Genomic DNA, 21,712 nt, shown 5'->3' with positions numbered 1-21,712 from the left:
AGGGACGCAGATCGCTCCTGGATTTTTCTTCCCTTACTTAAAAACCCTCCATACGCCAGGGAAGCAACGACCACACTGCATCACCTCTGCTCCTCACACTATTTCTTGAGATGCCGTGGGTTGAGGACGGCCCGTTGGCCGGCGGGTTGCAAAGCCCCCAAAGAAGGAAGCCCAGGGTATGTCCGAGCTGTTACCACGTGTCACTGACAACGGGAAAAATCAGTGCGCTTCAGTGCTAGGTCTCCTGTCAGGCTCGTGCTGTGCGCACACGTCACTCCCCTCCAACAACGCATCGTTGGCTGGGGGGGGAAAGAAAAAAAAAATTACTTTTCAAAGTGATTTTAATCTATAAACCATAGCGTGAAACTTGAACCCAACAGACAGCACAACAGCGTGACAGGTAAAACCGAGGGAACTGCTACACCACGATGAAAACATCAAGCGCGTGGGGTTGGGGCAGAGGGGATAGACTAAATCAGATCAAACAGTTCACTTAACTTGCCCTTTTTATTAGGAACTTCTTATTCTTTCAGCTTTTTTGCTATTTAAATTGCTTTTCTGATCACATCAGGAAATAAAAGACATTAGAGCCTTCTTTGTATTGTAAGCATTTCAATAATAGACATATAATAGGCAAAAACCCCAACCAACTTTGAACACCAGTTCTTCCTCTAACACACAGATACAGCGTCCTTCGCTGCTACCAACAGGTAACAAGAGCCTTCCGAACAGTCTAAGGTGTATGAGCAGAGACAAAGCAAAAACTGATCTGGACTTAACGAGTAAGTGCTTAATAAATTAAAAATGCCTTTGCAATTGACGTTTTTTGCTGTTCCCGAAATCTCATGAATGGGCCAATGTTTTGTACCCACACTTCCTCAACAGAGCAAAACCCCAATGCCCTTCCCAGGAGACAACTTCAAATCTTTGTTTTTGTCACATACACAGGGGAATTGTCACCTGTAGGACATAAGAGGTCGTACAAACCCTTCCAGTAAGCAAAGGTGTCATTTTTAAATGCTTACCTCTAGCACATAAAACAACAAATAAAACGTAATATGAATCTTGTAAAGCAGAGCTACAGTAGTACTGCACAGCAGATGAAATTAGAAGCAACTGAAACCATGAAAAAAAGGGAAAATTCTGCTTTTTATCCTCTTTTCATCAACAATTCAACTAACATTTTTACTAAATTTCTAGAATGAAAAAAGCAGCCTAAGATGACACGTACAATAAACAAGACACTCAAAATACCAGGTGCAGAAAATCACTGTGTATCCATTGAATTTGTAAAACGGAGTTTACTTATAAATTACTTGCTTTGAAATCTTCTGATAAACACCATAGAAATACAGTGTTTTTCACTGGGATTTGAGCAAGCTGGATTTTGAATGAAGAAATTAAAAAAAGGCAAACAAGAAGATACCTGTGTTGAAAGGTTAATAATCAAAAGGCTCAGAACAGGAATGAAAACATCAAAAAGAATATAATTTCTTCCCTTCAAATGAAGAAAATGGAAAGAAAACGAAGACAGGGCTTTGAAAAATCTCATTAAATAAACCTTTGCGTGTACAGGAAGACATTTAACTGACAACAGAGAAATTTCTTTCCAGTGCTGTTTCATATTAGGTAACTTGAAAAATAACCAATTTCTTAACCTAAGTCCCTATTAAAATCCATTTAGAAGCTTAAAGGTCTGAAGAAACTGATTTTAAAATATTTTATTGCTTCTAGGTTTCCACATACAGTACATATATAACTGGTGCAACTGGTACAAGATGGGAATAGAAATGAGAAATCATTTCTAGCTCAACTGAATGACATATAAAATAACATAGAGCATCCTCAGGCTTCATCTTAAAGCATAAGTAAATCCTCAGTTTCTCCCTCTCCTCCCTGTCTGTTCCAGAACCCAAAGAAATTAAATATTGGCCCTCATTCCAAATCAACTGGTAATTTCCCTGATGTTCATTACCTAGAAGCTACTTAATCTGTTATTAAAAAAAATCTAATTAATCTAAATGGGAGATGTTCTACCAGAAGGTGACCAGACAACTTTGCTAATATTTCCCTCAATTATCAAAACACTCCAAAAAACAGGGTCCTTCTCTGCCTGCTCCTGGTAGCTGAGGGGGCTACAGAGCTGCTGTTGGAAAGCAGTGGCAGCACTGCACCATCCAGAGAGGGAACGTGCTGCCGCAGCATTCCACATGTGATATGGCTTTGTGAGGAAAACCCAACAGGTAGTCCACAGATTAAGTGGTTTCCTACCAAGTAAAAGTATGAAGTCTTATTTTCATTAACACTATTTGTATAGATCTGTTATTCAGGATGAAAGCCTTATACTCTACCTATGCTAAAACACACACCTGGGGAAGATGACAGGTCATTTTGCATCGTGGTGGTTTACCTTTCCAGACCTGAATTGGTGTGGTCTGTTTTTAGCAGAGGATATATTTCCATTATTAAAGTAATAAATAGTTACCTAAAGCTAACGTACGGGCACGTACTACGTGAGGCAGTTGGCAGTAAGAACTGGCAAATTGGAGCTTTGTAAAATTCTCATTTGAAAAGCTCACAGTAAATTATATTTCAGTGCATGTGACTCCTCTGGTCTTTTTTAACATTTTAAAATTGGTAAGCTTACAGGTGGATGCTACAGACGACTACTACATGCCAAAAGCGTTTACATTTGTTTTCAAAGCAGTTCTCAGTTGTCCTTTAAAACAAACAAACCGAAAACCACTGCTCCGGTAGCTGCTAGCATCAGCTCTCCCGGGGCTCCAGCAGTGAGGGCGCAGTCTTCCCAACACAGCAGCAAACCTGGCAAAGGGCAAAACGCTTCTAACGTGAAGGCATTTCACTCACTCCACTCCCTGCAACCTACCCAGGTGCCCTACTACCGCCCTCGGTTTGCTCCCGAGGACTCCCCTTTCCCGGTCCCCTTCAGCAGCCGTTCTGACATATTTGGCAGTAAAGCCACTGGCGAAGACCACCTCTGGCCTGAGCAGGACCAGGAACAGGACAACACGGAGCACTTCTCTGCTGTTCAATTTGGGGGCTGAATTTAATCAAAACTTCAAAGCACTACCGGTTAAATCTATAGACGGGCACAATCAAATCAGTAGCAGAAAGCGCCGTGCCAAGAGGCCCGGGCGCCACCGGCTTTCACACCAGCAAACCCACAAATATTTACCCAGCACCCCTACAAAGGGCAACCCTGCTACTGGATGCCAACTTTTGACCCTTTGCATCGGCAGCAGTGAAGCCGGTGAATCAATGACAAAACCGCCGAGCCGAGAAGGGGCATCACCGCCCAGCCTCGGCACGAGCATGTGCCCGTCACTGCCGCCCCTTGCCAAATGCCATCCGGCGCGGCCAGCTCACCCGGCTTCTCCACACAGGCACAAGGTATGGATGGTGTACCAGAGTAATTAGCAGAAGCCCGGTTTTGCTGTGCAAGAATGTAACAGAACAGCTTTATCTTACAGGGAAGGGAAACACTTTCGTTAGTAAATGCTTCAAGCAGGCGAGCCTGCAACCTGAACTTGCAGAAACCGCCCGAAACAGTGTCTTCACTGAGGTCATAACGTACACGTTTCTCCGTTACACATCAATCAATAAGTGGACAGTGTATCAAAGCTCAGAAGAGATTCAGTAGTACAGGAAAACAAACTAAAACACTGGCTATTCGCACTATTTAGCAGCCATCTGTAAACACTAAGGGTGCCTAACTAGTGTGCTCTATCAAATTCCAGCAAATTCTTGATAATACTATAATTACTTTGATTGTGCTTTCTTGATTGCTATTAGTGATTTATGGTACAGTCCCTTCATATTTCTAATTAGGACTTAGAACCAAGAACAGACACTGTGCTTCTCTGACACGCAACGGGAGGGGATGTCCCTCAGGCTCCGGAATATTGAAAGAACATTCCCAAAAATCTTTCCCGGGTTTCACACGCAGTTCTGAGCAGCAAGACCCTGGTAAGAGCATCAGCATCATATGGATTAAATTAAGCACACAGTGCAGACAACTAGTAAAGCTAATAACCCACAAAATTTCTTATTGACTCCTGTCAATTTAATTGAAGGTGTTCTATAATAATCTGATATGAATGAGAAGGTTGAAAGGAATCAACCTTGCAGAAAGATATGGCCTGAGGAGTCAACTCCTCACCACCACCCCTCACAGCTACCCAGAGTTAAGGCCACCTGGCTTATACCGCACGCAACTACAATAACCGCAGTCTTCCATACCATCCAGCACCATTCCATAGCTCCGACAAAGAGCAGCTTGACTTCAGCTACAGCAAAAGATGACACAGGGATATACCCACTAGTGCTAAGTTTGCAGAGGGCACACATAAGATAAAAACGCATCTATCTGATTCTTAACAATGACTTCTTTTGGGTGCAAGTTATGTGGCAAGTAATGAGCCAGTGACATCTCCCAAGCATCCACAAAGTGCACAGCAATTCCTGAGAACATTTTCCTCATGACAGAATCAAGCTGAAAGGAATACCAGTCACTATTGAAGAGGCTCACTTCAGGCCCAAGCTCCTGAACGTTAGCGGTTCTGATGACGATTAAAGTCTTGGGGCTGCGATCCAGCAGCTGAATAATTGATCTCCGAATGTTCCTCAGCCGCCGGATATACACTTCCACGGGGAAAGTGCTGAAGTGAGACCATATCGTTATGGCTATTACCGTGTTCCTCCCACCCACTATGCCATTCAGTTCATTGGCAATGTAGCGCAGCTCGCTGCTAAAGACCGTTGAAAAGCGAATGGGTGGCCCGTGACAGCGGAACTTCAGTAGGATATTGTGCTTCAGGTCCACAGACATGAAAGGGCCCACGTTCTTAGGACTCCCCAGGTTAAATTCCACTAGATCTGAAAACCCAAGAGCAAGCATTAGTGAAAGACGGCATCAGAGATTAAAACTATCAACAAGATCCTAGAACCACAGGGCAAAAGTAGCAGTAGATATGGAAATCGAACATAATTCTGAGAACTCTAAAATGAAACATTAGACGGGCGTCACGCAAGTGCTAGCTGCGTATTTCAGAGTGGGATTTATGGGTGTTGAAATCTGCAAGACAGCACGCTTCGGCTCCACAAGGCTGCCAATGCCTTTTCCAGGGTTCCCAAACTATTTTCTTCTCTCTCTCAAAAAAAAGAAATTTTCCAAACAGACCCCTTCCGTCATTATTGCCCTACGAATCCTGTGTCCATGGGAACCTTCTGGCAACTTACGACTCCCTTAAAGATGACTTCAACCTGTAGGTACTAAGGAGTCTCAGTGAGGTTTAATTGCATTAGGGGTAAGGGAGGAATACCTAATTGGCTACTGAAATACTGTTATTTAAATTGAATAAGGGAAATACAAAAAAGGGCCCAAAACCGACCAACATTAACAGAAGTCATTCACTGCTTCATCCCAAAGTCACCTGTGTGGCTGGGATGCTGCAAAGCCTTACGCAACCACCTTAAGTGACCTCCTGCCAGGCCCCCCCCGGGGGGCCACCTTAACTCACAGCCACAGCAGGGGTCCTCACTGGTGAAATGTTTCACCAGGACAACTTGGTGGATACTCTGCCGCCCCATTTCCAAGGCCCACATTTCCAGTGTCTGCTCACACATTCGACTAACTGCCTTTCTGCCATGACTGCTGATGATGTTTTGTTTCTCCTCTTCCTTTGTTTTGTCAGTGTCATTCATTAAGATCAACTCTCTGCCTGAGATGTGAGAAATAAAGCTTTGTAAGAGTTTTTAAGGACAAAACACAAATTAAAAAAATAACCTGGAACAAGCGCTGTCAGATATTCAAACCACTGCCTTATTGTAGAGTCTCCAAACAAGTGGATTACTTTTCCTTGTAAGCACTTGGTTATATCATCTGTGTTGTTAAAATGATGGATCCAGTGTGTTCTGGACATCCACTGGTCTTCATAATAATAACCAGAAGGGGAAACTGCGGGATCTTCAGCTCTGTCCATACTGCTGGAATCTGGAAGAGAAAAATGCATTGAAATTAACGCACAACAAAGCCAGCCTCCGAAACCTTCATGGACATATAGACAGTGACGTATGGACATCTTCCCTAGTTTAAAACAAAATAGTATGATGTACCATGCAGATTAAAAAGCTTAATGCATCTCTCCTGGTTTTGACTGGGATAGAGGTAATTTTCTTCCTGGTAGCCAGTATAGTGCTATGTTTTGGATTTAGGACAAGAATAATGTTGATAACAACATACTGATGTTTTATTTCGTGTAAGTGCTGCTCAGCAGCAAGTCAAGGACTTTTCTGCCTCTTACCCCACCCCATCAGCAAGTGGGCTGGGGTGCACAAGAAGCTGGGAAGAGATACAGCCGGGACAGCTGAGCCCAACTGGCCAAAGTGATATTCCATACCATATGTTTATGTTGTCATGCTCAGCTGGGACAGCCGTGGAGAGTTGGCTGGGCCACGGCAGACACTGCTCAGGAACTGGCTGGGTATTGGTCAGTGGGTAGTGAGCAATTACATCGTTCATCACTTGGTTTGCATATACTTTTATATTTATTATTTTCCCTTCCTTTTCTGTCCTATTAAACTGGTTTTATCTCAACCCACAAGTTATACCTCTTTTCTGATTCTCTCCCCCACTCCCCTGAGGGGAGAGCGAGCGAACGGTTGTGTGGTGTTTAGCTGCCTGCCTGGTTAAACCACAACACATCACATTTCTGTAAGCCCAAGTATTTCACCTCCTGTTTCTACAGCAAAAAACCTGCAACCACTGGCAGCGTTGGCTGAAGAACTGTAGTTAAACTTGGTTTCAATTCAGTGGTATCTCTGGTGACAAAGTAAAATAGAGTAACCATCTGACATCGGGGAAGTGCTCAATTGTGGATGCTTGCAACAGGTAGGGAGGAGCACAGGCAGGAAGATCAGCAAGGTACCTGCTTCTTCCAGTCTGGGCCGAGCCCTGGAACACCCAGCCCCCCACCTCTCAGCTGGCGTGCCCCTCTCCAGCGGTCAGCCTGCCGACCCAGGGCAGCCGTGGCACTGCGGGACCCTGGCCCCGCGGGACCCTGGCCCCAGCACAACAGCCTGACACCGCTCAGGCACCAGCACAGTCCGTCTGTGGAATAACACCCACCCCGACGCGTGCCGGCAGAGCAAAGTCGGAATCATAAGGGCTCCAGAACTAGGACATTCCAGAACGAAAGCTGCAGCCAAGAATTTTATATATGTCCTTTAAATGTATGAATTAGGAGTCTCAAATTCCATGGATTTCCTACTTCGCTGTCTAGCCCCTTCCCCTTCTACTGCCTGGGACAGGCGGCCTGGGTAGGAATTAGACCACAGCAGGGAAGCTCTGCCCTGTGGGACGCTTACTGAACTTGCAGAGGTCAGCCGATGCGCTGCCAGCAAGGGCCAGAGATGACAGGAAGAGAAGCTGCAACCTATGGCTGCAACAGCCAAACACTGCCATACTTGTTGTGGTATCCAGTGTCAGACTAGCGCATCGAGCTTCCATGAGGTCATTACAGGTTCCTCCTTTCCCACAAGTGTATTCAGTACCTAAATCAAACAAGCACGGAACTGTTCCCTGGCACAAACACCAGCTACGTGGAGCAGCCACGTCCAGCTGTTTAAACGCTGACCATGCTGCAGTGGTGTGAAAACTACCTGTTAGCAACCCTGGCCTGTCCTAACTTACAGCTCTTCGAGAAAGCACACATCACCATGGCCAAAATCATGCCATGGACTGTTGTATGTAAAAGTACATGCAGTGGAATTCCAGGGCCCAGAGGCATCCTCTGGTAGATGCTTTGTTGTAAGACGGGTGTAGCCAAATTCTGAACACTCAAAAAAAAACCAAAAACCCCACCCCAGACCATAAGCATCTTTCAACACCCCCTCCTGATAGGCATTTTTGGTCTCACTGTTTCTATACTTTCACTAGTAGATGTTAACCTCCTCAAAACTCACAGGGACACTCATTATTACATTTGTATGACACAAAGACTAACCATGAGTAGCCCAGAAAAAGCCATTAGAAAATGTTATCTTTGGGTGATTCTTTAAATCGGGCAACAGGGACGATGAAGGAAGAGAAAAACACCCCACTAGCGATGTTAACTCGTGCAACAGGTATGAAACAGGAATCCTACAAAGAAAAGGAACAAACCCTTCACATGGTCACGTAATTAAAGACTAATTCATAATGTGGATTCACAACTTCATTTGTTGTAAGTCTTGCTGTAAAAACATTTCCATTTTTTACCTTTTAAATTGATTCTATCGATTTTAAATTGATAGGCTACATATGTATATGTAAAAAAATGGTACTAGAACAAATCTTTGGTGCCTCACACTAAACCTAACACCAGTATTTCAAACCAGTGTATAGTATCATACCAGTTTTGTTCCAGAATTCAGAAAGCCATTACTTCTGGATTTTATAGAAAAGGGTAAAAGCTCCAGTCTGAATAGTTACAAAGCAAGAATAGAAATAAAAGTTTGTATTTCAGCAAAGTAAAGTTTTAAAAATCAACTTGATCTACATTTATCTCCAAACAGAAAGGTATATGCAAAATCAACAAGAGCATAGCAATGAATTTAAATGTGCCATCAACCCTGACAAATCCATGCATCCACAATGATTATATCAATGTATTATATTTATTTATTCAGAAACTGTTGTTCTTAGAAGAAATTTCCCTGAGGAATACTGTGCTATGCCTATCAACCCTTTCTAAGCCAGCATTAACCCTCAGGAAACGCAGGCAGGCTTTGATCATCTGTAACTTCTGAAAGAAGGGCAATACAATCCAAATTCAAATTTGCAGCCGTTTCTGCAAGTAAATATATCAGATTAAAAAAGCAACAGAACCTATGTCATCTAAAGGATATGGAGAGAGTAAGGGGGAAGCACTGCTGGCTCCTTTTAGTGAACTGCAAGATTAAAAGCAAGAAATGCCATTGGCTGTTTTCTGATACGACTTCATTGCTCAGCTCAAGAACTCTACCTTTAAAGGCTCTCCTAAAAAAAAAAATCCGAAAAGCTCTCAATTAAGAAGTAATTATCATTTTATGCAGGCTCTTCAGAGGCAGAAAAAGCATGCACAGGGATATGAATGAGATAAAACCTCTAAGTTCAACTTAGGCCGGACTGTCTCCCTGTTCTGCCTGTAGCCAGGGCAGAGGACAATGCGGTTCTGGTCCACAACTGTAGGTTCTGACATCCTGCAGTAACATTAACTATAGTAATACTGAAATGCAAATTGTCAGAATCTGATAGACAAAGCTCTTAACAAAGAAAGAAATTAAGAAACACCACACAGCTGGTTGTGCTAGATTAACTTGAGAGTTTGGTGGGAAGTTACTGTAGAACATTTTCCATCTCTGAGTAAATGCTAGGAAAAAGACACCATTGGCAAGAGAACAAACTTTTTAAATTTTTTTTGCTAAAAATCCCATTTATGTATGTCATTTTAGACAATTTTATTAGTAGCAGTTAACTTCTATTACAGTGACACCCAAAAGCCTTCATCTTCTCAATATAAATTTAAAAGTTAATTTCTATTCCATGCTAAGAAAACAAACAAATCAATCATTGCCTCATGCCTGTTGCTCTTTTTATAAATTTAATTATGAATTACAAACAAGAATCTTATAAAGTTCACTTTACCTGTAAATGCCTTGGGCTTTACAATCACTGAATCGGGTCCACTGGAGAGTATCGGCCTTTTGATATTCACGTCACTTGAACAAAAAATAACATTTGTAAAATTTACTGTAAAATTCAAAGGGAATATTCATCTCATTTTTTCTTAATCCACTCCAAGTAAGTACATACAACTCACACTAAGAATTTTTTTTACTTTAAGTTCACTCTATTTCCTATACCTGAATTCCTTCTGTATTTGTTTCCTCGGGGTCACTATCACGATTCTGAATCGGAATTCAAAATTTCATAGCACTGGGACACAAACCTTGTGCACACCTCGACAAAGCAATCGAGCTATCAGAGATCTGCAAGAAGCCCTGGGGGGATTGACCACACCGATGGGAAGTTCCCAGCTTGCGATCTTCTGCTGGGGTAGTCATAGCTTCTGGCCCCCATAATCCCACGACCACCACCTGCAGTTCTAGCTCTAGACTAGGCTGGTAGCGGCGTGACCTGACGCTGGGGGAGACGGAGGTACTAGCGAGTGTCCAACCAACCCCAGAGATCTCCAGCAATAAGGCCTTCCAGTCGGACAGCAATTCGCTGCACACAAACAACGCTCACCTGTATGCAGCAGCAGTTCGCTCATGTTACGTGCGCTATGAAATGTATTTTTTTTTAAATGTTGAAGGCATTTTAAAAAATAATTTTTTTTTTTATTTAGAAAAAATGATGACAGAAGAAAAAGATGACTATGAAACTAATGCAGTTGGACACTTGAGATCATTTCCACTTGCACAGACATTGCTCAGCGGTTTGTTCTACCGGGTGTTTTCTTCATGACTGACTGAAAATTGTTCCTAACCTTTGAAAGTCGTACTGAGCAAGGAGGAACGTGTTGCCTTGCAAGCAAGATGGCTTTCACAGAGGATAAAAGCAATTGGTATTTTGTGTAAAAGTAAGCCTAAAACATGGACCTTTTTTTTTTTTAGGTAGTTCAGACTTGGCCCAAAAAAGTCCCAAAGCATTTTATTGGCATTGCAAGCGTAGGTGTGGAAACAAAAAGTAAGGAAACAGTCCCCCAAATCACGGCCGGATTTAGACAGCATGCTCTTGAAATTCCGCAGGTGCACCAGGGCTGAATTCAAAGCACAGAAAGAGAACGGCACTCCAGGTTTCTTCAGTTTAAGATTACTGTGTTTTTGCACAGCTGAATGGAGGGGGAAGAGAATATTCAACAAACTCACATCAAACACCTGCTCCTGCAGATACACACCTCCTCTAAGGCAACTGTCCTATTTCACCAATAACCTAGAGTTTGTCTTTAAAAAGAAATTACTTGACTGAGTATATATACAGCAACATACATACCTTTGGAAAAAGAGGCTTTCCTCTTGTGTGAGAAGACCTTTCTGATACCCACCCTTGGCATGGCTGATTCGGCTGGCACAGGACAGTTTTCGAGGCTTGTAGCAGAACCATGGCTCACCTGTGTAGAGATCTGTGAAGTTACAGATGGGGAGATCTCCAGGCAAGCAGACATTGCACTCAGTGGTTTCTGAGTACCTCCCTGACTTGAAGGAGCTTTTGAAATAGACCCTGTCTGGCCTTTCTTCTCGTAAACGCTGGAGGACTTGGACTGCTTCACTCGGATGGACGAGGGACACAGACACTTTGACCTCTCCTGGCCAAAGCAAGGTAAAGAAGACTTTGTAAAGGCCATTACGGCAATCTACAATCCTTCCTGTGGCTCCAGCTTTCAGCAGAGGAGAGTGAATTCGTGCCTGCAGATAGTCTCCACCATACTGCTTGGGTTTTCCTTGGAAATCCTTCACGCGGACAAGCACCTCTAACTGATCACCCACCCTGAGGAACCCGCTGGGTTTCACAATCACAAAGTCGCTACGTGCAGGATCGGTGCTTTGTACAAAGGCAATTTTGCCATCAGGGGGTTTTGGCCACTGTATTGCGGCAAGCAGCGATTCCTGTTCCGCTTGGTCTCTTTTGGACAAAGCCTGTTGCTTATAAGCACAGTAAGGCTTCCTGGTAGTTTTGGTGGTCTGTGACAGAGAACGCTGGACATTGTTTTCTGTTATCCAACTGGATCCCGAAAGTGTGTCATCATCCATGTGCTGCGGAGGGAAAAGATCTCCTGAAACTGCGCCATTGAATGAAACACTACGACTAAGGGGTGCTTTGCCAGGAGAGGTCCAGGGAACTGGGCTGTGCTTTACAGAGCTCCGAGGCTGACCAAACGAAGCAACTTTACCAGAAGACACACACCTACCACGTCGACCATGGGCTTTCTAAAGAAACAGGCGGGCAACCTGGGGTTACCCTGCTCTAGCAAAGAGGCTTTTATAAATCAGGCCAATCATTTTCTGTGGCAGAGTTTTGGCTATGGGTGTATTCCGCAAATAACAGCAATGTGAAAAGCATTACAAAAGGTCGCGTGGTTCAGTAGTAAATTGTAACTCGCCTTTACTTTTCCTACTGGAGTAAGAACTTTTTGAGCACAACGAGGTCTAACAGCTGCCCAGCATAAGGGACAGTGTTGCTCTGAGACGTCACGCTGCAGGTGTACCTGATGCACCCCCTGCACGTGCCTTCTAGAGAAGTCAGCCGCACCTAGCAGATGCGGTCATCTCTCTGGTCACACTCTCATGGCTCCTTAGCTAATTATCTGAAATGTGGGTTTCCCTGTAACGTACAGATTGAAAGAAAAGAAAGGGGTGCTTCAGGGGCAATGAATTCATGAAGTAGCGGGCAAGTAAAATAGTCTAGGACAAGCTAGGACTGAACAGGGGAAAAAACCCCACCTATTTGTGTATTTTTAAGATTTAAAAGTCTACATACAGCTTCTTCTAGAGCCAAATGACACACAGCCAAAGCACCCCCTAATCCACACAAGAGTTTAAACATTAGAATAGTTAAATACAATGCTAGACTAAGAGAGGGGGCTTCTGTGGTGATAGGAGATCACTGTCCAAAACTGTATTTTTATGCAGATGACTGCAGAGATAGCATCTTCCTCATCACATTGCACAGTTTCACAGGTTTGCATTAGGGAAACAAAAAATAGCAGAGTCTAAGACTCCGGAGCTACCTGTGAGATTCCTCATCAGCAAATCCAAACTTATACCTCAAATATGCGCAAAATCAGCAGTTAACGGGTCCTTCATTGTGAGGTAGGTATAAGAGAACTTACCCATACTCGCGTTTCATAGCTAAACAAAACGCATCAAATCGTTTCTCAAGCAAGGCTTAAAACGATGCAACATACCATCCACGTGGCATCAGAGAATACGCTTCTTCAGACTTGAAAGACTGCCAAGAAATTAAAACTATGCTATTTGAAATTTCTTAAAAGCTCATTGCACTTACCAATATCCAAGTGTTTTCCGTTCACTTCCCTTATAATTACCTGCTCAGCAATGTACTATCATTCCTAGCACTCACATTAAAGCCTTATTTGTTATAAACCTTCCTTAGTCTAGCACTCACATTAAAGCCTTATTTACTGTTATAAACCTTCCTTAGCCCATTGAAATATCACCTAGACTTCACACACATACCAAGTAGTTTCCCACCCGCTACGTTTTACTTGAATTTGGCAGTATATTAAGGTCATTTGAACAGAGATTCAATATACTTTTTTAGGAGAAAGGTAAACCTAAAAAGCAATGGAAGCCTGTTACATAAGCTTTTTTAGGAGAAAGGTAAACCTAACAAGCAATGGAAGCCTGTTACATAAGTTGGTTTTGATCAGCTTAAGAGGATAATGAGCACACTGGGATGTAGGATGGATACACAGAATCTTCTCGGATACGCATGTTAACTGTACAATCTGAAAATGTAAATTTGTACATTTTAGCTATAAGCTGTACATTGTCAGGTATCCAGATGTAAAATATACCCACAATAGAAGCTTTTGCTTCCGTATTAGATCTGCATGCAAGGTTTTGGCAGCAGGGTGGGGGGCTGCTACCGGGGTGGCTTCTGTGAGGAGCTGCTAGAAGCCTCCCCTTATGTCCAAGGGAGCCCATGACAGCTGGCTCCAAGAGGGACCCACCACAGGGACATTAGTGATGGCAGTAGCACCTCTGCGGCAACATAGTTAAAAAGGGAGAAAAACCCCATACTTGGGCATTTGCAGCCAGAGAGAGGAATGAGAGAAAAACATCCTTACAGACAACCAGGTCAGTGGAGAAGGAGGGAGGAGGTGCCCGGAGCAGAGGTTCCTGTGCAGCCCATGGGGAGAGGGCAGGCTGTGCCCCTGCAGCCATGGAGGGTGACGGCAGGAGTAAAGACCCCCCTGCAGCCCAGGGAGGACCCCACGCCAGAGCAGGCGACTGCACCTGAAGAGTCCATGACTCTGTGGTAAGCCCATGCTGGAGCAGTCTTCCAAAGGTCTGTAACCCATGGAAAGGACCCTTGCCAGACCACGCTGAGAAGGGACAGAGCGTGAGGATCCTCCCCGGAGGAAGAAGAAGCAGCAGAGACAGAGTGTGATGGACTGACCACAACCCCCATTCCCCGTCCCCCTGCGCTGCTGGAGGGGACAAAGTAGAGAAATGGGGAGCAAAGCTGAGGCTGGGAAGAAGGGAGGGGTGGGGGGAAGGTGTTTTAAGATTTGTCTTTTCTCTCTCTCATTACCCTACTCTGATTTGATTGGTAGTAAATACAACTAATTTTCCCAAGCTGAGTCTGTTTTGCCCGTGACAGTAATTGCTGAGTGATCTCCCTCTGCCCTTACCTCAATCCAGGAGCCTTTCCTTACATCTCCTCTCCCCTGCCCAGCAGAGGAGGACAGTGACAGAGCACCTTTGGTGGGCACCCAGCCTCCAGCCAGCGTCAACCTACCACAGCTTCTGTTTTACATTTCCACCCAGTATTTAACAAGTGTTCCCTGAGGGCCACCTGAGGTAGCTCGTAATGATTTCTCTTTTGCACCACAGCGGTCAAAAATATATCGCTGCACATTACTTTTATTAACCCAGTACATTTCAGGCAAAGCTGAGAATGAATCTCAAGAAGAGTTCTACTTTAAATCTTGCCTACAGGCATTCCAGAAATAAGCCAAGTTTCTATTTTTTGATACCTTCACAACTTCTGCCTTTCACTTGCTCATGCACACACATAACAGAAAAAATTGCATGGAAACATTTTTAAAAGTTAGCTATGTATTTTGATGTATCCAACCAGCTGGTAACCATGTCTCAGTCAGCAAAAATACGTAAGCATTTGCCTAAGGTGGGGTGGAGAGGGAGAATGTGTGTGTTTGATTAAATCCTGTGTTCAGTGTAAGCTCCTGAGAGAAAATTTCTGTTTCAGTTGGTTCTTCAGTGGTTGGGGCTTCAAGCGGTAAGGGGCATGGAAAAAAAAATCCTTTCCAATTAAAAAAGAGGGATGGCTATCTAAGAAGGTCTTAAAAACAGACCTATCACTATTCTTAAACTTCCATACATTTTTTGAGGGTTTTTAACCCAGTGTTCCTGTCAGAGGAGTAGATGATGTTGTTTATGGCCTAGCTACCCCTTTGTTTGGGTTTGGTTGGTTGTTTTTTTTAAGTTTGGGGAGAAGGGGGTACTGTTGGTTTTTTGTTTGGGCTTTTTTTATTATTTTTATTTGCTGCATTCTGAAGTTAACCAGATGCCAAATGTGGTAACAAAGTAATTGAATGGATGTCTGCCAACTAACGCAGGCAGGACAGGATGGATCCCTTGTCAATTAAGCACAAACAAATCCACAACTATCCCTGGTTCGTGAACCATATCATAAGAAGGAAAAAGGAAGCTGTGTTTTCAGGAGAACTAATGAAAGTTACAGTTCAACTACTCAGCTTCTAGCATTCTCACTGGCAACTAAGCAAAACCTATAAATAACATTAGGCCAACACAGGCAATCATGCTTTCAAAGATAACACAGAAGTGTCAGAGGGCACTCGGTTAGACCTGCAGTGAACACTTGCCCTCAGTTAAATGCAATAAGAAGCTGACAGTAAACGCTGAGTATTTCACTTGCTCCTGAAAGGGAGGAACTCCACCTCAAAACCCAACATCCTCCACCAGCTGTAACTCTCAGCTTGGCCTAGTACACACAAAACAATTGCTGTAAACCCATGTATGTCACTAAGATTAGAGCATGATACATGACAGCAGATTCCGAGATGATAGGCATGGGGGGTGGGGAGGGACGTTCCAGTTCACCCTACAGAGAGTCTTAACGTACGCAGCAGGAAAAATTTTAAACCAAACAAATGCCAATTATGAAAAGGTCAGTCACCTTATTTTCAGTAATTTTACACTCCAGGTACTTTATTCCTATTTGTTGTCTAAGACAGACATGAAATCAGTCAGATCTTATGTTCAGTTCAGACATGAACTGATCCTTTACTGATCACTGAGCCTTTACTGTCTCACAGCACTGAGAGGGTGCTAAGTTCCTCCTAATGTCAAAGCCAATCTTAAAAAACCATCACCTGACAAATATTCCAGCAACGATGCAAATACAGCACAGTTATCTTAGCAAGAGTAAACAACTTTGTTACACAGCTCTTTGCTCAGTTTCAGCTGTTTGAGTCCACACACCATTCCTTCAGCCTTGCAAGAAGCTTCCCCTCTCCCCATACACTCTCTTTCCTAAGTGCTTTTAAATAAAGGAATGCTCACAACCAGTCCTGAAGTGGTTCTGTCATTCTAAAGGCAATTGGTACAGCTACACAACCTCTCCTCTATCTTATAGGCATGATGTTGCTCCTTGGCAACAACCTGATAATCCACGGAAAAATACTGAACATTATCTGTCTGGCTGTGTTTGCAAAGAAATATATAATAAAATAAAAATACATGTCTTCTAGTACTATAATGCAGTGGTCAGCTGTGGACCTCAAGAGCAGAGTTAGTCCACACTAAGAAGCAGATTAAACAATAAGCAGGCTATCAAATATTTTGTGGACAGCTTGTGGTTTGGGGTTTTTTAAAACACAAAGTGAAAAAAGTAAACTTCTGACATGGGTAGGGCTGTTGAAAGGTACCGTTAGTAGCTTAAGAATTCAAGAGGGAAGATTCCAACATGAAAAAGTACAAAATCTAAAGAGAAAAAACAGGGAGGCTAGCTGGGGCCTGGCTGACAATTACCTTAGCTCTTTAGCTTCAGCCAGCTAGATCAGCTGACGCAGGGGTGAGAAGCATGGCTGATGTTTGCAAACACATTTTCAACAGTAACCAACAGCCCCCGTTCCACAGCCTGAACGGTTTTGGTTACTGATATTCCATGAAAGCTTTCTAAGACTTTTTCTGGCTTCAAACCTCAGCTGAAAAGAATCAGCACAGATCCCTGTAGTAGACTGGCTGGGAAGCTGTGCCAAAGGCAAATACCAGAGCCGGTTCGTTCAGGAAAAGCCAAGACAACGAAAGGGGTTAGAGTTGTGTGTTAGGGCATAAAGATTTACCAACAACACAATACTTAACTGAGTTTGGAATATCAGATACGCATAGGTCAACAAAGCCCCACAGATGCTTATTGTGAACAGTGGCAATAAAAGGCAGAGAGTGAACACCCATACAGCATTTTGCATTTCATTCTCAAAGCTCTGCCACAGCCCATTTCTCTAAGAAAGGGAATTTAAAAAAAGAAAGAAAATAGTCTCAGATTCAAAATACTGAAACTCTTCTTCGTGCAACATCCTAGGTCAAAAAAACGCAGAAAGAAACGACAAAAGAAAAGCTACCTTCTATGTTACACAAAAAAGATCGTGGTAACGCAAACCAAAGGTCCATCAAACACAACATTTTGCTTCCCAGTAGTTTCCAGCAGCAGGTGTGTGGAGAAAATACAGGACAAACAGGTTGTGATACTTCCTCCTTAAGTTTCAATCCAGTTACTAGCATTTTACGGTTTAGAGACTTCTTAAACATTAGGGTCAACATCTTAAATATTTACTATCCCCTAATGGATTTTTCCCCTACGAATTCATCCAGACTTTTGGAATACATTCTTTTAGCAGCTACACAGTCTTACTGCAAGGACTTCTGCAGCTTTGCTGATGTCCATAAAAAAACCATCCCTGCTTCCTCTAAGTAAAACCTGCAGACGCCAAATTCAATGTCCCCACTAGTACTGGAATAGATAAAACACATTTACTCTTTAGTTATTGATCCTGTGCCACTCGTGATTTTAGACCTAACAAACATCCTCCTTGTCCTTATCTGAACCTCTTCCCACTCAAATATATCTTTTTGGGGGTGAGAGGGGATTATACAGACCCTCTTTTGGATCATTTTGTTTGGGCATCACTGGCCAGGAGGGAACAAAAAAGAGTCTGCAAGCAGGATACACACAACTCAAAGGCACAAAGAAATTACTGATTGGCTGAAAGGTACCTGGAATGTAACGAGGTTTTAGGCTAAGCATCATTATGCTCATCCACCAAATAAATGTCTCAGTGGATAGTCTGGCCAAGCAGGCAGCCGACAGGCAGGATCAGCCACCAAGGCTCCCTGGGACGTGGTTTTACCTGTCTTGACTTCAGTCTGAGGTTACTGACCAACACAGTTTGAAAGTACCTCTGCACTAAAGAGATAAGAAAAATGAAGAAATATGCAAGTCAGACATAGCAGAGGGGAAAAGGCAAAGAACAGTTCCATCAGCAGAGGCTGGAAATCAGCTGACTAGATAACAGCTCTGCAGAAAAAGACCTAGGGATTCCGGCGGGCACCAAACCCACCACGTGTCAAGGGCAGAGCCTTGTAGCAATGAACGAACGAGAGCATAACCAGTGAACTGAGCAGAGTGATAATTCCCCTCAACTTGACCTTGGTGAAGCCGCCTCTAGAACACTGTGTCTGCTTTTTGAATACCCAGTACTAAACTGGAGAGACCAGCTCAGGACCCCTGAGATGATTAGGGGACTGGAGTACATGACAGAAAGGAGACACTGAGGGAACAAGACTTTTTTTCTTTCTAAAGTCTGGAGAAGACCCAGAGGGGATCCAACCACAGTCTTTCACTATCTAAAGGGAAGTTAGAGAGGAAAATAGAGGCAGAAGTACACACCAAAAGGACAAGTGGCAACTTCCACCTGCACATCTAAGAGAAACGTGCTTCCCTACAAGAGGGATGCAGCACTGCAACAGGCTGCCCAGGCAGGCTGTGAAACCTGACGTCCTTGAAGACTGTCAAAACTCTACAATACCCTGTGCAATTCAAGCTAACTTTAAGGTTAGCCCTTTGAGAAGGATGTTGGAAAAACACCCCCAGACATCCCTTCCAGTCTGACTTTTCTGTGATTCCAAGTTGCAGCTAAACGCTGTCAGTCACAATTCTAACCTTACACTCAAGGAAGAATAACGTTGCTCAAGCCCTCATGGAGAAGAAAGGCTCCACTTACCTCCAACTGAAAAAAATTATGGACCAGCACCACAATTGCCAGCACTGCCATAAGCAGGCAGAAGATCTGCAATCTGCGCGAGTCGCGCCACATTGTCCATTCATGTCTTTCCCTCCCATGTTAGACGCTGCCATGACTTCCATTCGCCACAGACATCAGTGTCATTTCGCCTCAGTGGTGCGCAAGAGGATTCAGGTGGCTTCCACTTCATTCCTGCAAACGTATTTACAAAACCTGTATTAAGCCCCCCAAAGGATTATCAGAAGTCAAGTTTAACGCTGAAAGCATGTAAATGGCACAGCGACAACTGGTACAAGGGAACTGTTCAGACAGATCTTTGTGGCATTAATCTGAACAGTACTATCTGTTACTTAATTCTCTTGGGTGTGTTAAGGCAAAACCTTGTCAAAGTCAGTTTCACCTAGTTTTGATACAAAAAAAAAAAGGGGCAAAAGAAGAGTGCAAGATTTCTTTCTGGGAACCAAAGATCCAACCACCACCCTATTTATCCATCAGGCCACACTGTCACCATCCAGCAATCACGAGCCCAAAACTTCTAGCAGAAACTTGTGGTTTTAGACATCTCCCTACTTACTTGATCAGTGATTCCTGTAAGTTGTTAAAGACTGGAGCAAGCCTGGATAGCAAGACGAAAGATACTGTTGTCTCCAGTTTTCTGCTGGGGAAAGGGGAAAAAAATAGCAGTAACTGCTATCAGTTAAACAGAAGATATCTAACAGGGTTGAACGAATTAAAATTTAACTTCTAATATCTTCTGTACCATTAGAGTACATCCTTCCTGTTGTTCCATTTTTTCATCATTCCTTTTACATCAAGTGCTCTTACACAGCTCCAACGGTGATTAAAAGTAAACTTTTGGATGCAAGGTGTTGGGGTTTGGTTTTGTTGGCTGTGATTTTTTTAAAAATAAAACATAATTCTAGTCATGTTTTTAATAAAATGTAACTTTCATAAAATCTATTGTTTCTCTGAGGTTGCATGATAGCTGATCTGTTACAAAAATTACAGACTTCACCACTGATAAACAGTTCTCACAGCTTAACGTTTGTTCAGTTCGGCTCTTGCATCTTCCTTCCCTTTTAGGGGGACAATTTTGAGGCAGTCACTTTGCAAGCAATAAGGGTACGGTTCTTGCAGAAGGGGAAGCTTTAAACTTGGCAACAGAAAACAGATGGCAAGGAGAGACAGCCAAAAGACACCAGGCTCCTCAACCCTCCTCAAAGCAGCGTTGCTCACACAACCATCCTCCGAGTGCGACAACATCAGCATCGAATGGTTGGATATACTATTTGTGGAAGGTTATACAGAGTTTAACTGAAAAGTCAGGCTATTTATTAAGACTATATGAAGAACGTGGTGTAAATTTAAACTGAAGACGATACATTAAATATAAAATCAGCGAACTAAGCGTTCATTAAATGCACACAGGCTACAAAACTGAAATATATTACTGGTATAATCAGAACAGTCTCAAAATAGACGGCACATGAAATTGCTTTACAAGGATTACAGGGATTATAACTTCAAACGCTTTGCTGAGAATTACAGAGATTGCATTTCCGACTGATGAACAAGCACTGAAAGAGCAAGACGTCCATTAAAGTCAAAAGAAAAAAAAAAATCAAACTGACAAAATACAAACCCACAGCTTTGCTGGCACAGCTCTGCACTAATATAAATTTGTATAAAACATCAACTCCAGGTCTAAGCAATAACTGATAATGAATATACCTAAATACATTAAAATGCTAATTTAAGGTTATACGTGACCGTTTGAAGAACACGAACACGTTAGAAAAAAGGGAATTGCCAATTTTGTTGCTGAGAATTTTCTTCAAATCACTGAAAGGCATGAGACACTGAAAATTAACTGAACGTAATTTCCTACCCCTAAAAAGGCCGCAGAGGCTAGACCCATGTATTTTTGTTCAAAAGTTTTTGTTCAAATTTTTCTGTATTTCTGTAAACATGACATATTCTAAAACACTCAAACACGCAGGTTTAGAGCTTTCTTTATCCTAAAGGCCTTAACATACTTCCAGCTTCATCATCCCTGAATAATTGATCTAGTTCATTTTTTACATAACGGAAGCACATAAGTACACCACAAAACCCTTAAATTCTTACCCTATTCTTAGAGCATCCTCTGAAGCCATCCATGCAGAAGGCTGGAACTAACCTTGGAAAGAATACAGGAAAAACAAATAAACAAACCAAAACAACCCATGTATATCTATACACGCACAAATATTCAGGAAGGTCTCCCACAACTGGCAGCTTGCTTGCAGTGACACCAAATAACATGGCAGCTAAGACTTCCCAACTGTAAAATTAGTCTCCTGATCCTAGAATAATCCAGGGACTTTTTTTAAAGGTATTTTAATTCTTTTTTTCCACTTCAGTCCTATCCCCTCTGAATTCTCTGTAATGTACTGTTGAGCGATGCTGCTCTCAGCCTGGTCCGGCTCACCTCACACCCCATTCTGCCCAAGTGTAAAACCCCAAACCAGCCCAGTGGCATTTTTACCAACAGTCTTCAGGTCAGTCGCCTCCTGCTCAGCTACAGGAGGGCGGTTTTTCTCCCCAGATCGCTGAACAGTGCCAGCTGCCAGCACTTCTCCAAGCCCGCCGCGCTG

At 43.0% G+C, this 21,712-nt stretch overlaps 1 protein-coding gene across 1 annotated transcript; it reads right to left on the bottom strand.

The window, feature by feature from the left end:
* Positions 1 to 4,345: 4,345 nt before the first annotated feature.
* On the bottom strand, positions 4,346 to 19,148 carry NXPE3 (neurexophilin and PC-esterase domain family, member 3). The gene is made up of 5 exons (XM_010154814.1): positions 19,056 to 19,148; positions 11,036 to 11,796; positions 9,686 to 9,759; positions 5,807 to 6,013; positions 4,346 to 4,896 (listed from the first exon to the last, which is right to left on the bottom strand). Exons 1-5 carry the CDS (start codon positions 19,146 to 19,148, stop codon positions 4,346 to 4,348), a joined length of 1,686 nt encoding a protein of 561 aa, XP_010153116.1.
* Between the last annotated feature and the right edge of the window lie 2,564 nt (positions 19,149 to 21,712).

This window comes from Eurypyga helias, unplaced genomic scaffold (assembly GCF_000690775.1).
Source record: "Eurypyga helias isolate BGI_N326 unplaced genomic scaffold, ASM69077v1 scaffold13587, whole genome shotgun sequence".
NCBI lineage: Eukaryota > Metazoa > Chordata > Aves > Eurypygiformes > Eurypygidae > Eurypyga > Eurypyga helias.
The sequence above is the reverse complement of the archived record's forward strand: the minus strand, read 5'-3'. Positions and strand labels throughout refer to the sequence as shown.